Raw genomic sequence first — 14469 nt, 5'->3', positions numbered from 1 at the left:
CAAACTGGAGGAAGAAAAATGCTTTTATTCACCAGACCATTTTCCTACCATCTTCCATCTGCTATTACAGATAGGCTTACAGGTTAACACTGCCCTGTGATTAGAGCAACTATCCCTGTAAAATCTATTTGACCTAAAATAGTTTCAGGGATTTCATTTGGGAATGAAACTGCAGAGCCATAGCCCAGCTCCAGTATTTTCACTGCACTGCCTTGCTCTTTGTGAAGCCTCTCCAACCTGCTTCCATCTCAAGTGGGGCTCTTGCAGCCAGCAGTGGGGCTGTGCCAGTTCACATATTTTACGGTTTTCCTCACAAATGTGAGGAATTAGAAAATGAAGCTTTGATGTATTCAGGACATGTGCTTGAGATTACTTGTATACCTAGATGCTAGCACATGTTGCCTGCAAGTTGTTGTCCCTGGAAGCTCAAGTTTGCAGCTGTGGGCGGAGTTTGTGTACAAGTCTACAACTGTATGCGAGTTTGTGGTCAATGCCACTCTAAAACCTGTATTCAGTAACAACATTTGAGTCTATATAGAAGAATATTATATTATTGCAGGGCAAGAGCCTTATAAATAAGGCCCACACAATGAAAACAATGTCACTGCAAAAGAGGTAGTTGAAAATTAATTTGAAATCCATTTAGAAAAATATTTCAGGATAATTAAGGATTGATTAAAAAATGCCATCTAGAATTCTTTCTTTTTGTAACTGCTTATTCTGAGCAATTTTATGAGTTCCTGCACCTATGGGAGAGATTTACATATCTTATATAGTTGCTTGTCTTTTTATTTTTATTCTGATATGACAGGCACTAGCTAAATATTCTTGTACATATAAAAAGGACTGATCCATGCTGCATTTTGTTACAACCAGACAAAATACTCTTCACTGAAGAGGAGGTGTTACAAGATCTTAATATGGAATTTTGCAAGAGAAGGCAGAAATTTCTTGAGGTTTTGCCTTTTGTTCAACGAGTATTATCTTCTGTGGACTTTTCCAAGATGAAAAACCAAACTGATCCATACCAGTTACACTTCTTCAGCACTTCACAACCTTTAGATACGCTATTCCTGTTCAAGTCAGTAAGAGTTTTACAGCTAAATCTAACCCCACATGCTTTGCCCATATTCTCTGGTAATTTTGTCCTAGAAATGCAGACACTTGGTACATATATACAAGTGAGACTGTATTAAAACCCACAGCAGGTAGAAAATAATACGGCCCAGGGAAGTTTTGTTTTTGACTCTCCTCATAATCAAAGCTATGCACAAAGCACAATGAGGCACAGTAAATAAAGACATTTCACACAGACAAGCACGAAAATCTTCCAAAACAAAGAAAATTAAATTATCTTTCAACTAAAGAACACACTGCAATGAAAGACTAAATGAGCAGTTCTAATTAAAACCATGCTGTGAATCTCCTACTTTCCACCACAAAAAAAAAAATATCAGCTAGTATTTGTGCATATACAGCCACCCTCCAAAACCAGTCAAGCAGCTTTCCATCCAAACAATGCAAGACACAGCATCTCGGAGCTGTGAAACATATTGAAATTATTTCCATAGCAATCATAACAACAACACGTAAGGCCAGGATATGCAGGGAGGAGGGGTGGCAGTAGGAGCTCAGCCCCTCACTGGCCCCAGCGCTGCCTGCTGTCCCCGGCACGCTGCTGGGAGCGCCGCGCAGCATCAGTCTTCTTGCCCCACATCCATCCCGTTGCCCCACGGCTGCATCCAGTGCCCTGCTGCCCTGTGCATCGGTGCTCCCCTTGGCAATGGTCGGCCTCATCCAAAACCGGCACTCGCATCCCTTCTCTGCCCGTGCTCAGAAGCAAAGCGCTGCATCCCGGCGTGCGCATGCCGGAGAGCCAAGGCGCTGCCAGTCCTGGCTGCCGGTGAGCACAAGCAGCAACGTGCAAGCCCTGCTCAAGCTTCTTAATCCTGACATGTCACAACCATCTGAGGCTCAGGTGTCTCTGCTTGCAGTGCTAAAGCAAGCAGCTGCCTCAGGTGAAAACGCTAAGAGGGGGATGAAAACTCGAGACCAACCCTCTGTGCCTGAGCTGCACCGCGGCTTCATGCACAGCTCCTCTCTGAACAGCTCTCTAGAAACGAAACATGATCTCTTTCCCACTCCGCTCCCTTCTAGCTGTTTATCTGTTTGTGCAGTCACCGTGTGCTGCGGGCTTCCCGAAGGCGAGCCACTGTCCTTCCATGGGCAGAGAGTCGAGGGGATGGGAACGTGCGGCTTATTAAGCACAGCAAGTATGGGCATCCGTGTCCTGCACGGAACATGCTTGCTGATACTGCTGTTCTCCTGCCGGCACAGGGACAGCAAGCAGCTAAATACAGTAGTCTAAACTGCAGACTTAGATGACATGAAGAAAGGTACGGTTTGCCCAAAGACAGAGGAAAGTAATGGGAAGATTTTGCACAGTTATGGAAAGCTCAGCTTCAGTATCATCACATCTGACTTGCTATCAAGCCATCCATTAAAAGCTTCAGAGACTTCCTGCCCATTAGATGTGGACAGGCACAATGGTAACAGAACACAAACAAATGGCAGTCATCCTGAGGGATCCCAAAATCACAGGGACTGAAGGCAGAGGAAAAAGAGGATCCAGACAGTAGAATTCACCTGAAACCATCGAAAAGAAGTAGCAATATACAGGGAACCTGCAACTGATGCCCAAAAAGCATCGGATTTTTAAGAGGGAAAACCTAGTAGGTCTCCTGAAAAGCATCAAAGAGGCCTGCAAGAACAGAGTGCAGCTACTGCAACTTGCTCCCTTTTATCATGCTATTTTTGGGCTGTTTGCAGCCCCACACACTCACGCCTGACACCCAGTCTCTTTTAACACCTGTGGCAAGGCAGCAAAAATGTCTTACGCCAGATTTTGCAGCCGAGTAACCTGAGTGACAATACATTGCACAATTAATTGCCCATTAATCAATGTATTCTCGCTTAATAGAAAACTTAAGCACATATTCAACATCTAATCCCACTTTATTAAAGTTTAAGGACATATTTAAGTTCTTGGTTTCACTGTAATAGATCACATTGCTCCACCTCCCATATGTTTTTTTCCCCCTCTCATTATACAGAACTGGACCAGCAGTATTTCTACACGAGTAGGATTGCAAGTGGCAAGGGAGCAGTTCTCTTTCTCGTGAGGACTGCGGGTTTTCACCAGGATTCACATTTGGCTGTAACACCACGTTATCAGTGTCACAAGGAGCAAAACTCATTGAGGGAGACTCCAGAGTCTGTGACTCCCCAACATGTACCCACGCTGCGCCTGCAAGTGCTGTTTACTGCATTTGAAACCTAGGCAGCAGACTTCTAAATCCCAGTGTGCCTAAGGTCTGCATGCAAACCAAAAGCAGGAGTTCCTCTCCTTTATTGGGTATTGAAACATTAAAAACAGGTGTTTAAAAACTACACTACAAATCTGTCTGCAACCTATATTATTTTTACCATGTGTAAGTAAATTGATCACTAGCATGTTTCAACGGTTTCAGTGAAAATATGTAACTCCTGCTAAATTATTTCTTAAATGTGGAGGGAGGAGAAAGTTTATTTTGATTTGATTTCATTTGAAATTTTATTTGATGCACTGACAGCATGCAACAAATTTTACTTCTGTGTATGTATACAGCAGATGATGATCCAAGATGATCATCTGCCTTTCGTGGCATGTATCAAAGAAGATCTCAAGCTGTTCTTCACAAGGAAAGAAATCATAAAATCCTGCTCATAATGGAAGATGCAATGTACTTTGAGAGAGCAACTGAGTACTTGGACACCATATTTTCCACTGATTCAGCCTGTTAGTTGAAATAATGACTAATTAAAATGGAAATTCTATATTAAAACCATATATACTGATATTCCAGACCACAAGGTGTGTTACAGATGTAATTTTTTACTCTTCTTACATATAAAAATTAGAAAGTAAGAAACCAAAAATTCCATTGGAGTTAGCTTGGTGTAAAAGGGATCTGAAATGTGAACTGGCCCCCAGTATATCTTCATACAGAATGCAGGCAATATAATTTTAGTGAAATATGTTTTATGTAATTTGGAATACCCAGAAAAAAAAAATTGTTTGCCCTAAGATATTACTTTTAGGAATAGAGGACAGATGTCTAGTTCCCAAAGCAGACTTGTAAAAAATTAATCGCCTGCCTCATGCAGGTTAGCAGTATTTGGCAGGTAGGTTAGCTCAGCTCATAATGAAGCATCTGGCTTCTGGTAAAGCTACATTTTAATTTTAACTGTGTTTCATTTCAGATTTCGGGTGCATGTTAACGTGCAATAATCTGGCAAGTCTGGAGCAGATTTGCTGAGTGGTAGGTTTGGTGTAGGTCTTCTCAATTGCAACCAAAACTAAGCCAAGTGACAACTGTGGTTCATGCCCAGACCACAGCCTCACATATCACCTGAAACTCCATGAAAAGCTCTTTTAAATCCAGTTGTCAAGACTCCACCCATCCAGTCTTACTTTCTCAAAAATGGCTAAACTAAGAGTCAGCAAACCCCTAAGTGTGTGCTTGAATTAAGCAGGCTAAGTTGTCTGACTTCAGGAGAGCCCCAATATGGCTTTGAATGGAATTTGGTTTGAGTTTTGGAGTTTTGTTGTTTTGGTTTTTTTTATTTCAGGTCTGGTAATTTGAGGCAAGCAAATGATCTACCCATGTTGTATTCTTCCTTAGAAAAGTGGGTAGCCATTTCTAGCACTACTGGTAGCCTCTTCTGGCTAATCAGAAGCATCTGCAGCTTTGTCTCTTTCTGATTCTGTGACCAAGCAAGAGGTATGGCATCTGCAACTTTTAGCAGGAGTGATGCAATATTAAGCACAGGACAAAAAGGATGGAATGGGCCAGAAAAAGTATCACACTCTAACAGTGAAGGATGAGTCCTGATTCTCCCTGAAAAGTTGTAATACACATTTTAGAAGTACACTTCCAAAATTATGATGAATCGGCCTTTTAGACAACATGCAGAAAAAACCCTCTGTTCACAATGAAAAGTAAATGAGGAATCAGAGAGGACTAACTACACCTATGTTCTGCCTTTCTTGACCTTGCAGAGACTTCTGTCACACTGGCTGTAGACACTCAGAGTGCTGCTGGTTGCCAAAACCATCCTGACAAGGGAAGCAGAAAGGATGGCTCTGTGAGCAGTGCTGGAGATAAAGGTGACTCCTCTGCTTCCTCTCTAATCCAGGTGGTCTTTTCCATATCAACTGCCCCCAGAGGACAGCTAGAAGATAGCCCACACAGTGACAGCAATGCCACTGACTCTCTTATTGCAAAGAAGATGGAAAGGAAACCAGAAGATGCCAATGAAAAAGAAATTTGGGAGCTGATGTCATCACCCCCTTTCCCAAGGGAATGGAGACAGCACCAGTGGAGGAATGGGAAGGCTTTCTTTCAATCCTCTCCTTCCTCAAGGCCATAACCACTTGCTGCTTTGCCTGCAGCCACTGAGTCCAAACTGAAGGCAAACCTAGGGCTGAAGCTGTCAGGCTGGAAAGCCAGATTGAACATCTCAGCACGCTAACAGCCGGGATGTGTACTGTGGCGTCCATCGTGCTTAGCGTGGGCAAGGCATCATTTGTAACAGAGAGCAGAGTGTATCCCCCAAGCACTGGCTGATGGAAACTTCGTTTTTCATTTGTAAAGGGCCATTGCATTAAACAGCAGAGGCCTGTCCCCAGGATGGCTCATAAATCAGAACTGAAGTTGCATTATCAGGGTCATGAAATCTTCTCCAGCTGACAGCAGCATACTTTCCAGGATGGCTCCCTTCTGGACTTACCCTCCTCAGGGAGGCCACAAGTCAGTGATACAGCTGTGCTTGAGGAGCTACTCCTTGGGACCAACTTCATGCGAAACCCAAAAATGAAGAACTCTTTCCTTTCCAAAATACACTCTCATAACAACAAAAAAAAAGAAGTGATGAAAAGCTTTCAATGGGCATTCTTCCATTTGCTGGATTTATAGAAGCAATAGCAGCCTTAAAACATCTGCCAAATCATTCTACTTTTCAGTTTTGATTATCTGTCTGCTAGTTTGAGGTTTTGCTTTAACTATACAGATGCAAGAAGTGAGAAAGCCATTCAGCTCAGATTTATTCTTAAGAAGTACCGGCTGTCTAAAACAAGGCTGTAAAGTGTAGGCTCCCTGTCTGGTTTGTTGTGTGATTGCACGGCTTTGTGCTATTAATTGCAACCTGGCTAACAGGTGCTTGCCAATGTCTTTATATGTCCACCAGAAGGAGGGATTATATTTCCATCTGAACAAAAGGGTGATGCTGCCTTCTAAAAAGAAGCGAAGAGTAGCACAGAGAGGAAGTCTGCTGTGGCATGATGATTTGAATCACTGCTTACTAACAAGAATATGCCCTCTGCTCTGACCCGATACATCCAGAGAGGGAAGGGGAAAGCAGCTAACACTAATTTTTCCACATCCTCTCCTCTTGCTCAGGTGTCAGATGGCCATGAGCTGGACCCACCAGGGTCTGCTTTTTTTTTTTTCTAGCCCCCTTGACTCACTCAGCAATGGTGGAAGCTCTGTAGTTTAAAACAAACTTGCAGCAGTGGGGACCCCTACCAAGGAAAGCACTTATGAACACACAGCAGGTCTCTTGGCTTCCTTACACCTTCATCTTCTTCCTGTCACCAGTGGTGAACACCTCTTTCCAGTCTTTTCCTTTAGCTCTTCAGTTCTCTCGTTTCCATCTAGCCTTCTGGTTATCACAGGACTGTCTGACCTCGTGCTGCTGACTGTGAGTCAAGTGCATGAGAGATGCTGTTCAGTGTGATGCGCCTGAAGTTACACTGCTTTGCCAAAGAGGCTTTCTGCTCCCCAGGGGAGCAGAAAGGTATAAGCAAAAGGTATTCTTTGCTTATAGGTCTGAAGATGAAAGGGCTCTGGCAGATACCTGTGGTGGCCAGCACCTGCACTGGGACTTAGTGCTTGTTATCTGAAAGCAACACAACCAACTGATCCATGGGAAGCAAACAATAAGACACTCCATGTGCTGCTGAGGTGCACAAGTGACTCAGGGGCATGTTGGTGCCTAGTTAAGGTGATGTGGAGATGTACAAAAAATACCGAGGCAGTGACTGTCATGGAGGAGAGTCTGACACTTGTTAGTCATAAGGGGATTAAAAAATCCCAATGTATGCCTCAAGGCCTTTGAAAATCAGACCTGAAATGCCTACACGAGACCTTGTCAAGAAAGGATACAGATGACTCCAGTAAGCAAATCTCCTGGCATAGACAGCATTTTGACTATGTACATCAGCAGACAAATCATTGTGTTTTGCCTGTAAAACAAGGGAGTTCAGACTATTCAGCTCTTCACAGGCTCAGATGAAATTCTGTGTTGGAGCACAGGAGCCTCTAGCATCTACAACCTCTACCATCTCACTCAAAGAGGTAGAGTGAAAGGCAAGGCGGCACTCACTATATATTCCAAATTAATTTTTCAAGAGGAAAACAAATTCTGGATAGTACTGGTTACTTAGATAAAAAAGGAAAACCCTTACAACTCCTTTTCTTTCCTTTTTCTAACCAATTTATTTATTTCATGTTAGAAGTGATCTTGAAGAGAATTAATGGCATATTTTGTGTCTAAGTTTAGTAATAATCATGGCTTTTGAAAGTCCTTGCTAGACTACTCCATGCACTTGAATATTTTCTTTCACCATTGAGTACAATCTTCTATGGGAGTACATCATGCCCTTTAATTAAACATTCTTGAGTATTTGGATTTTATCTCACAGATACACCACACCCTGCTTGTAAAAATTCCATCTCAGGCAGTCAAAGTGCTTGACTTATTTCAAAGATGAGTTATTGATTAGAATATCTATAGACCACGCATTTATAATCGGGTACCATCCCTCCCTGAGGAGCCCAAACTTTTATCTGCTGGATTACTTACCTGAAGCTGAAAAAGAGCCATCGCTGGCTGGAATGCAAACCCCGTCTTGTGCAACTCCTCACCACTACTCTCAAAATGAAAAATTGGGAGATAGGTCCAAACAGAGGACATTTTTAAGATGTTTTGGATGTAAACCCCTTGAATTAAATTCACCTCACTTAAAATGTGTCTGTAGCTACGAAATGCCATTCACTTCATTTTGCTTTGTTTGAAAAATCCTCACTTGAGCCATGGACTCCTGAGAAGCAGCAGGTGCCAGCAGGATGCTAACAGACAGGATTTTGCTCCTCAGAGTGGTCCCAGGTTTAGCGGTCACCTGACACAACACGCAGCTTCCCAAAACCTGATGCCAGCAAGGGCACCATCCCTGTTCTGACTCAGAGGTGGGAGTACTCCAGTCTGAAATCACCAAAGGCAACAGCAAACTCTCAAAATACTTTCCCAAGCCAAGGGGTGAAAGGCGGTGCCAGCCGTGAGCTCACCAGCACTGCTCCCCAGCACCACTCGCTTGCCAATCCTCTGCGGCATTTTTAGCTCGCCAGGCGCGCCGGCTCATCCCACTCTCCGAACGTTTAGCAATCGGGAACAGCGATAGCTTGGAGCTGCCATGGCAGCCAAACACCCAAACAGGCAAAAGCAAAATGTGTGAGAGAGGAATATTGTGTTAACAGGCTCATGAGCCTTCACAGGCAACTTGAAGCGCTCCAAACCATATCGTTCCTAAGTGCAGCGGGGAAGGTGCTGCCACTCCACAGAAGGAAATCCACAGGAAATCCCACTGGCATGAAATATGCCTGGGAGATGGCCCACAGGAGCTTCCAGTGAGCAAGTCCCATACATGATGCAGAGATGATAAGGTGGACATGACTGCTGCCACAGACAGCCCCCAGCACGCACCAGGCTTGCCCTCTGCATGGGTTGCTATGAGCTATTCAGGCACCCTGCCATGCTCAGCTCTGCCTGCCCCTTCCCATGCTCAGCTTTGGGGCAGAAAAGCAATCTCATACAGTGGTGGCATTGTGCACAGTGCCAGGTCCTTTACATGTAGCCCCCTCCAGCTACACAGAAAAGTCACCAGCCTGGAGGAGCCAAAGAAAAAACTGGTCCCCAAGCTTGGGCTTCATGTCAAACCCATGAAAGACTCCTGCCCTCCTATGCTACTGCTCTCCTCATCCAGCATGCTTGACTCAGAAACCTTTGATCCTCAGACATTCCAACTCCTAAAAGAAGAGATGGATCAACAGTAAGGAAGCTCATGCTGCCTGGGAAAAATAGATAAACCTGCTCTGGCTGCAGAGAAAGCAACCTCCTGGCAATTTTTGATTGGGAACCATGCCATGAACAGTGGATGTTTTTTGGATTTAGTTCTCCTCTGCCTTAGCATGCCCAACAGATTTGTAGAGGTATTAATGTGAGAACCTCTCCTAGGGAATGGGAAGCAAGATGCCAGTGGGAGGGGGATTGAAACAAAGAGAGAGAAAAACAGAGAGAAGAGAGAGACCTCATCCATACTCTCTCCTTGTTAAAGCTAAAGGGGGAAGAGCTTTAACAACAGCAGAATTAAAGCCAGTTTCCCTAAAGCACTGACATAAGAAAGATCTGACTGTCAACATAGGAAAAATGTAACAGAAGAGGGTAGTACAAGAGGTCAAGGCAGTTTTATGACAGTTTTCCCTGAGTCAACAGAATAGAAAACACCAGAAATATTAAAGAGTGAAAAGCTTGATCCACAACTTTTCTCCTGAAGACACTTATTCTGTTTGAGCTCACATCTGGGCTTGAACTTCAAAATTTGGGCTCCTTTCTGTATAACCTAGTGGGATGAATCAAACCTGACCCAAACATCTGCAACATCTGGAAATATGTTGATGATTCAGAGGTGCATTTTTCAGGTTTTGCCAGTCACCAATTTAACAGAAATTACTCCCTAGATTTCCTCCCCCTCCATTTATTTAGACATACTTTTGTTTTTCAACTACTTCTTTATTTGCAAGTAGTTACTATTCCTCTTACAAAAAATATTTATGAATACTTCCTTTCTTTCTGGAAGTACTTTTAATCCATCCGTCTATTCACCTCTGGTTTAAGTCAGAACTTTTATGCATTTCTTCAAACAGATAACTGGCCATGATGGAAATGCTAGCATGGAAAAGCTTTTTCTGCACCTCTTTACGTTTCTGTTCTTTTTGGAGAAAAGGATGTTTGGGTTGTAATAAAAGGACTGAAAAATACATTAATCCTTATTAAGCCGGTAGAGCCAATTGACAGGGCTGGGACTGTCTGCTTCCTCCTCTCTCCCTTCATGCCCTTCCGTAATTTCCTCTCCTCTCTTCTGACACTTGTTTGTGTTTGGAAGCAGCATGCTCCCTCCTGACGGACCAGGACAGGGGATGAGAGGGGAAATGTCTGAACACATTTAGTCCAATTAAATGTTGGCATCACATTCAGTCTGTTCAGAAGGCACGTAAGAAACTTTAAATGCCAAGCTGGCTATTGTAAATTGATGCCTCCCCATTTGCATTTCCTTGCATCAAGCCACAAACAGAGTAGGCATTAATCGTAAACAAGCACGTCTGCCACAAGCCCCTCTTTAATATCGCTCACAAATGTTCTGCTAAAACCTTTTAAATTCCAGCAGACAACTTCCATAATCCTGTGTCACTGACGAGCTCTGGCAGAGCTGAAGTGTGTTTGCTGCCAACAACTCCCCTCACTTTCCTTTTCCAGCTGCGGCAGCAGCACACATTTGTACAGCAGCATTCTCTGCCCAGCGCCATCCCATCCTCTCACTGTTCCTTCCACAGACGTGGCTGCTAACAGGGGCTTACAGCAAATAAACAAACATGCACAGCCCCGCACGTGTGGCCCCTACATCCCCTTGAGCCATCTGGGCTCCTGCAGCACGGCTTGTGGCATGAGCCCAAGCAGTCCGAGCATGGCATCAGTGCCCTGGCATCCATGGGTCCTGTGGCATCTGGGCAGTGATAAAACCTGGGCTCTGCTGCACAGAGGGTCACAACCCTGATGGGCGGCACTGTGAGTTTAACTGCTGGGTGAGAAAGCAGCAGCTGAAGAGGGACAGGCACTGCCTCCCACTCTCTCCCACTACACTTTCTTTTTTTGTTTTAAACAACCAAACCCTGTTCTTCCTACTCCTGAGCAAAGGCCTTTAAAAATGAATGAGGCTACTCATATAAACAAATTAAGGGTCAGTTCAGAGTGTTATTAAATTAAATGCTTTATACAGAGTAACTAAAGAGGTTGGTAGAATTTGTGAAACTAGATTCAGACCTCAGATGCTTTCAGACCCAGAGCAGCTGGAAGGGTTTTAGTAACTGAACAGAAGAAACTCTAAAAGCCTTTGCTCAGAACTCACTGCAACAGCCAAACCAGCGACATACTTCTACATCACTGCTACAGCTCTGCACTCCAACATACATTCACAGTTCTGATTAGATCCAACTGCAAGTTAAGGATTAAATGTACTGAGGCATGTCCCCAGCTGATTTCAGTATAAACCACATGTCTGGAGCTTAACTGCACAAACAGGTCCACGGTCACCTCTCGCCACTGAACACTTGCTGAGCCCTACACGGACAGAGCAGCAATCTGCCCTGTATTCACATTGCTCTTGTATTGTTTTTACCAAAGGCTTGGTCTGCTCTGAGATGTGTTCACATGCAGGAATCTCTGACGACAGGAAAAATCTCCCATTACTTTTTGGTTTTTGAGAAGAAACGGTGCTCACCACAGAGCACTGAGATAAACAACTTGTGCTGCTGTGACACAGTTTGGTACCTGCACAATGGGGTGGCCCCCCGCAGATGCCTTCACAGCCCCTCGACTGCCTTCTGTCTCGTAATGAGCTCGGTGGTGGGATTTCGGCTGCACTTCGATACGTAGCTCGTAAGGTCCTGAGTGAGATGGCAGCTGCCAGTCAAGAGCAGGCAGGGATGGGCTACAATGGAAAGGAAAAGAGATTAGAAGTTAACATCAAGTACAGTATCACAAACCACAAGCAGCCAGCACTGTTACTTTAGACACCGCGGTCTTGCAGTTCATCCTTTACCATCTTACAGTTAAAATTTCATCGATAAGGATAATGTCATGGCATAAGTAATTTAGAAGGTAATGGCTATGTTAGGAAGATTTATGGGTCAAGCATATCTGTTGGCCCAGATGCTATCTGATTTGTATCCAAAATTGAAAATTTTTAAGACACAGATTACAAATATCTTATATATTAACTCTCAAAACAAAAGAAAAAAGGCAGAGAGGCACAGGGGAGTTTTAGGAAGAAGATTTCTGCTGTGAAAGTGAATGCCAAACTAGTTTGGCGTTTAATGAATCTAATGGGTTTCAACAAATCTGCTCTGTGTACAGGGGGTGGAAAGAAGAAAAACAGCAATTTCCCTGCTTCATTCCCAATACAAAGCATGTGTGAGAGCCTCGAAGCAAAGCTGATCTCTTTTGGGTTGATGCACTGCAAAGGAAAAAGCTCTGAAGTCAGAACTTGCTTATGAATCGTATTGATGGTGATGAGCAAGCCTGCAGAAAATGCAGCTCACTCTTCTGGCTCAACACTGACTCTGCAATTAACTAAAATACTAAGGACTCATTACCATCAAGCAGTCTGACAGCATGTAATGGTGGAGAAGTTGTATTCTTAGAAACCCTCTTCCAGTATAAAACCACTCTTGAAAATAGCTGGGAGACCTCTAAGAAATGCCAATTTGATGCTTTGAAAGAAAAGAAAGAAGGACAGTAGAAATAGCAGCCCTGAGACAGACTTACTAATCTTAAAATTGAAGCAATAAGCTTTACAATTAAAAGTGCTAATTTCACATCCACTCTATATTCTTTCCTTTGGTGAATTCTCTTCGCTGAATGCCCTTCAAAAGTCTTTACAAGTAGTCTTTACAACAGCACAACTGGAACACACTGCCCTGCCCCTTCATGTGAAACTTAATTACTTCTCCCATCAGCCTGGAGAAGATAACCAGCAAGCAGAAAATCGTGGCCCTTTGCAGGTGCCATGGCCCAGGGCTCCCTGGCACTGTGAGAGGACTTATGCCACCACAGCCTGCAGGGGAGGAGGGCTCATGAGCTCTCCCCAGCCTTTGCAGAGGCTGGGCACTGGGGATTTATTGGATCCTCGCCTCCCTGCTGCAGCCCAGGAGCAAGGACAGTCTGGGATCACAGCTGAAAGCTTTCCTTTCCCTGTGAGCTGCCCGATGGGGAAAGGATGTGGAAGAGCTTCCACACGGGATGTGTAAACTACAAGCACATGTTCAGATGGAGGCTGGATACTCCATGTTACCATCCCAGTGATCCACACTTGATGCACTTGTGGCTTCGCAGGCATTACAGCTCTCAGTAGCCCTGCTGGCTACACTGCAGAACTGTACTTCTACCACTAGCACAGGCATTTTTGCTTTGCCTTTTGGGTTTTTGTGAGTGCTTACCCAGCCCTGTATCATGAGCATATTGAACTCACATCTGCTACTGCCTGTGTGCATATGCACTGCTGAGACTTCAGGTGGTGCTAAGTTTCCCTGCATTATCTTTCTTCATTGTTTACAAGTCTGAGCCATTTATTCACATGCCTATGGACACACACTGTACATATTACAGGGGTCAGCTGGAGCCACCAAGCCCCATCCTGGCTGAGGACCAGGATCACCTCTGCTCCCTGGGCACCTCCTGCTACCCCAGGACAGCTCACTGGCAAGTTGCAGGCTCCAAACATTAAGCTATTCCATTCTCCAGCCTTCAGGACATGGAGCCAAATAACAGAGAGGAAGAGAAGCATCCCTCCCAGTTCACCCTAGGTGGGAGCTTATCTAAAAGAAAGATGTTGTCTCTGTGCGGGTTCTGAGCTTCCATGAACATCTGGAGTCAGGAGAAGCCGGGAGGGCACTCTCTCCACTGGCAAGATCCTGCCAGGAATAAACTCTGAATTTTCCTTCTGGCCCTCCACACATGGAAGCTCCTGCCTCAGCTACAGCCAGGATGTTGCACCTTCTGAGCTCCTGTGCAAGCCTTTCCCCCAAAATGGCCAGGGCCCACTCTGGAGGGGAAGTGAAGCTCTTCTGCTACTACAGGCTCATACAAGAAACAAAGAGACAGGAGAACATTACGGACAAATGGCCATTGTATGTAGCCACTGCTCTTTGCCTAGCACTTTAGGTACACGTTATTTTAGTTTGAAAAAAAAGCTGGATGAAGCATATTTGAGTAATGATAAATGACAAAGAGTAGAGCAAAACAGCTGTGTCTCTCCTGGTGATGATCAGCACACATTTTTAAACAGATGTTTTTGGTTTTAAGTAAATTCTCACTTGATGGATTTTTTTTTTTCTGAGGATAAAACATCTATCAGATTAGAAAATTTTAACACTTAATTAAAAAGGACAGCTCTGACTGACAGCATGTAGCCCTCAGGTGAAGAGTTTTTTTTTTTTTTTTTTTTAAGATACATAGAAGTGATAGTTTTGTAACTAA

General features: G+C 44.1%; 1 protein-coding gene across 5 annotated transcripts in view; it reads right to left on the bottom strand.

Annotated features, from left to right (window-relative positions):
* The window catches only part of NFATC1 (nuclear factor of activated T cells 1), a 110224-nt gene that overhangs the window by 79065 nt on the left and 16690 nt on the right, over positions 1–14469 (bottom strand). For all 5 annotated transcript variants that reach the window (XM_014254562.2, XM_014254561.2, XM_014254563.2 and 2 more), the window contains exon 3: positions 11764–11923. In XM_014254562.2, the coding sequence (XP_014110037.2) occupies positions 11764–11923 (160 nt within the window). The remainder of the gene's footprint in view (positions 1–11763; positions 11924–14469) is intronic.

The sequence above is a fragment of the Pseudopodoces humilis genome, chromosome 1 (assembly GCF_049639895.1).
Source record: "Pseudopodoces humilis isolate 2021_Gansu_Grassland_sample_001 chromosome 1, ASM4963989v1, whole genome shotgun sequence".
NCBI classification, from domain to species: domain Eukaryota; kingdom Metazoa; phylum Chordata; class Aves; order Passeriformes; family Paridae; genus Pseudopodoces; species Pseudopodoces humilis.
Note: the sequence above shows the minus strand (reverse complement) of the source record. Positions and strands in the feature narration are given on the sequence as shown.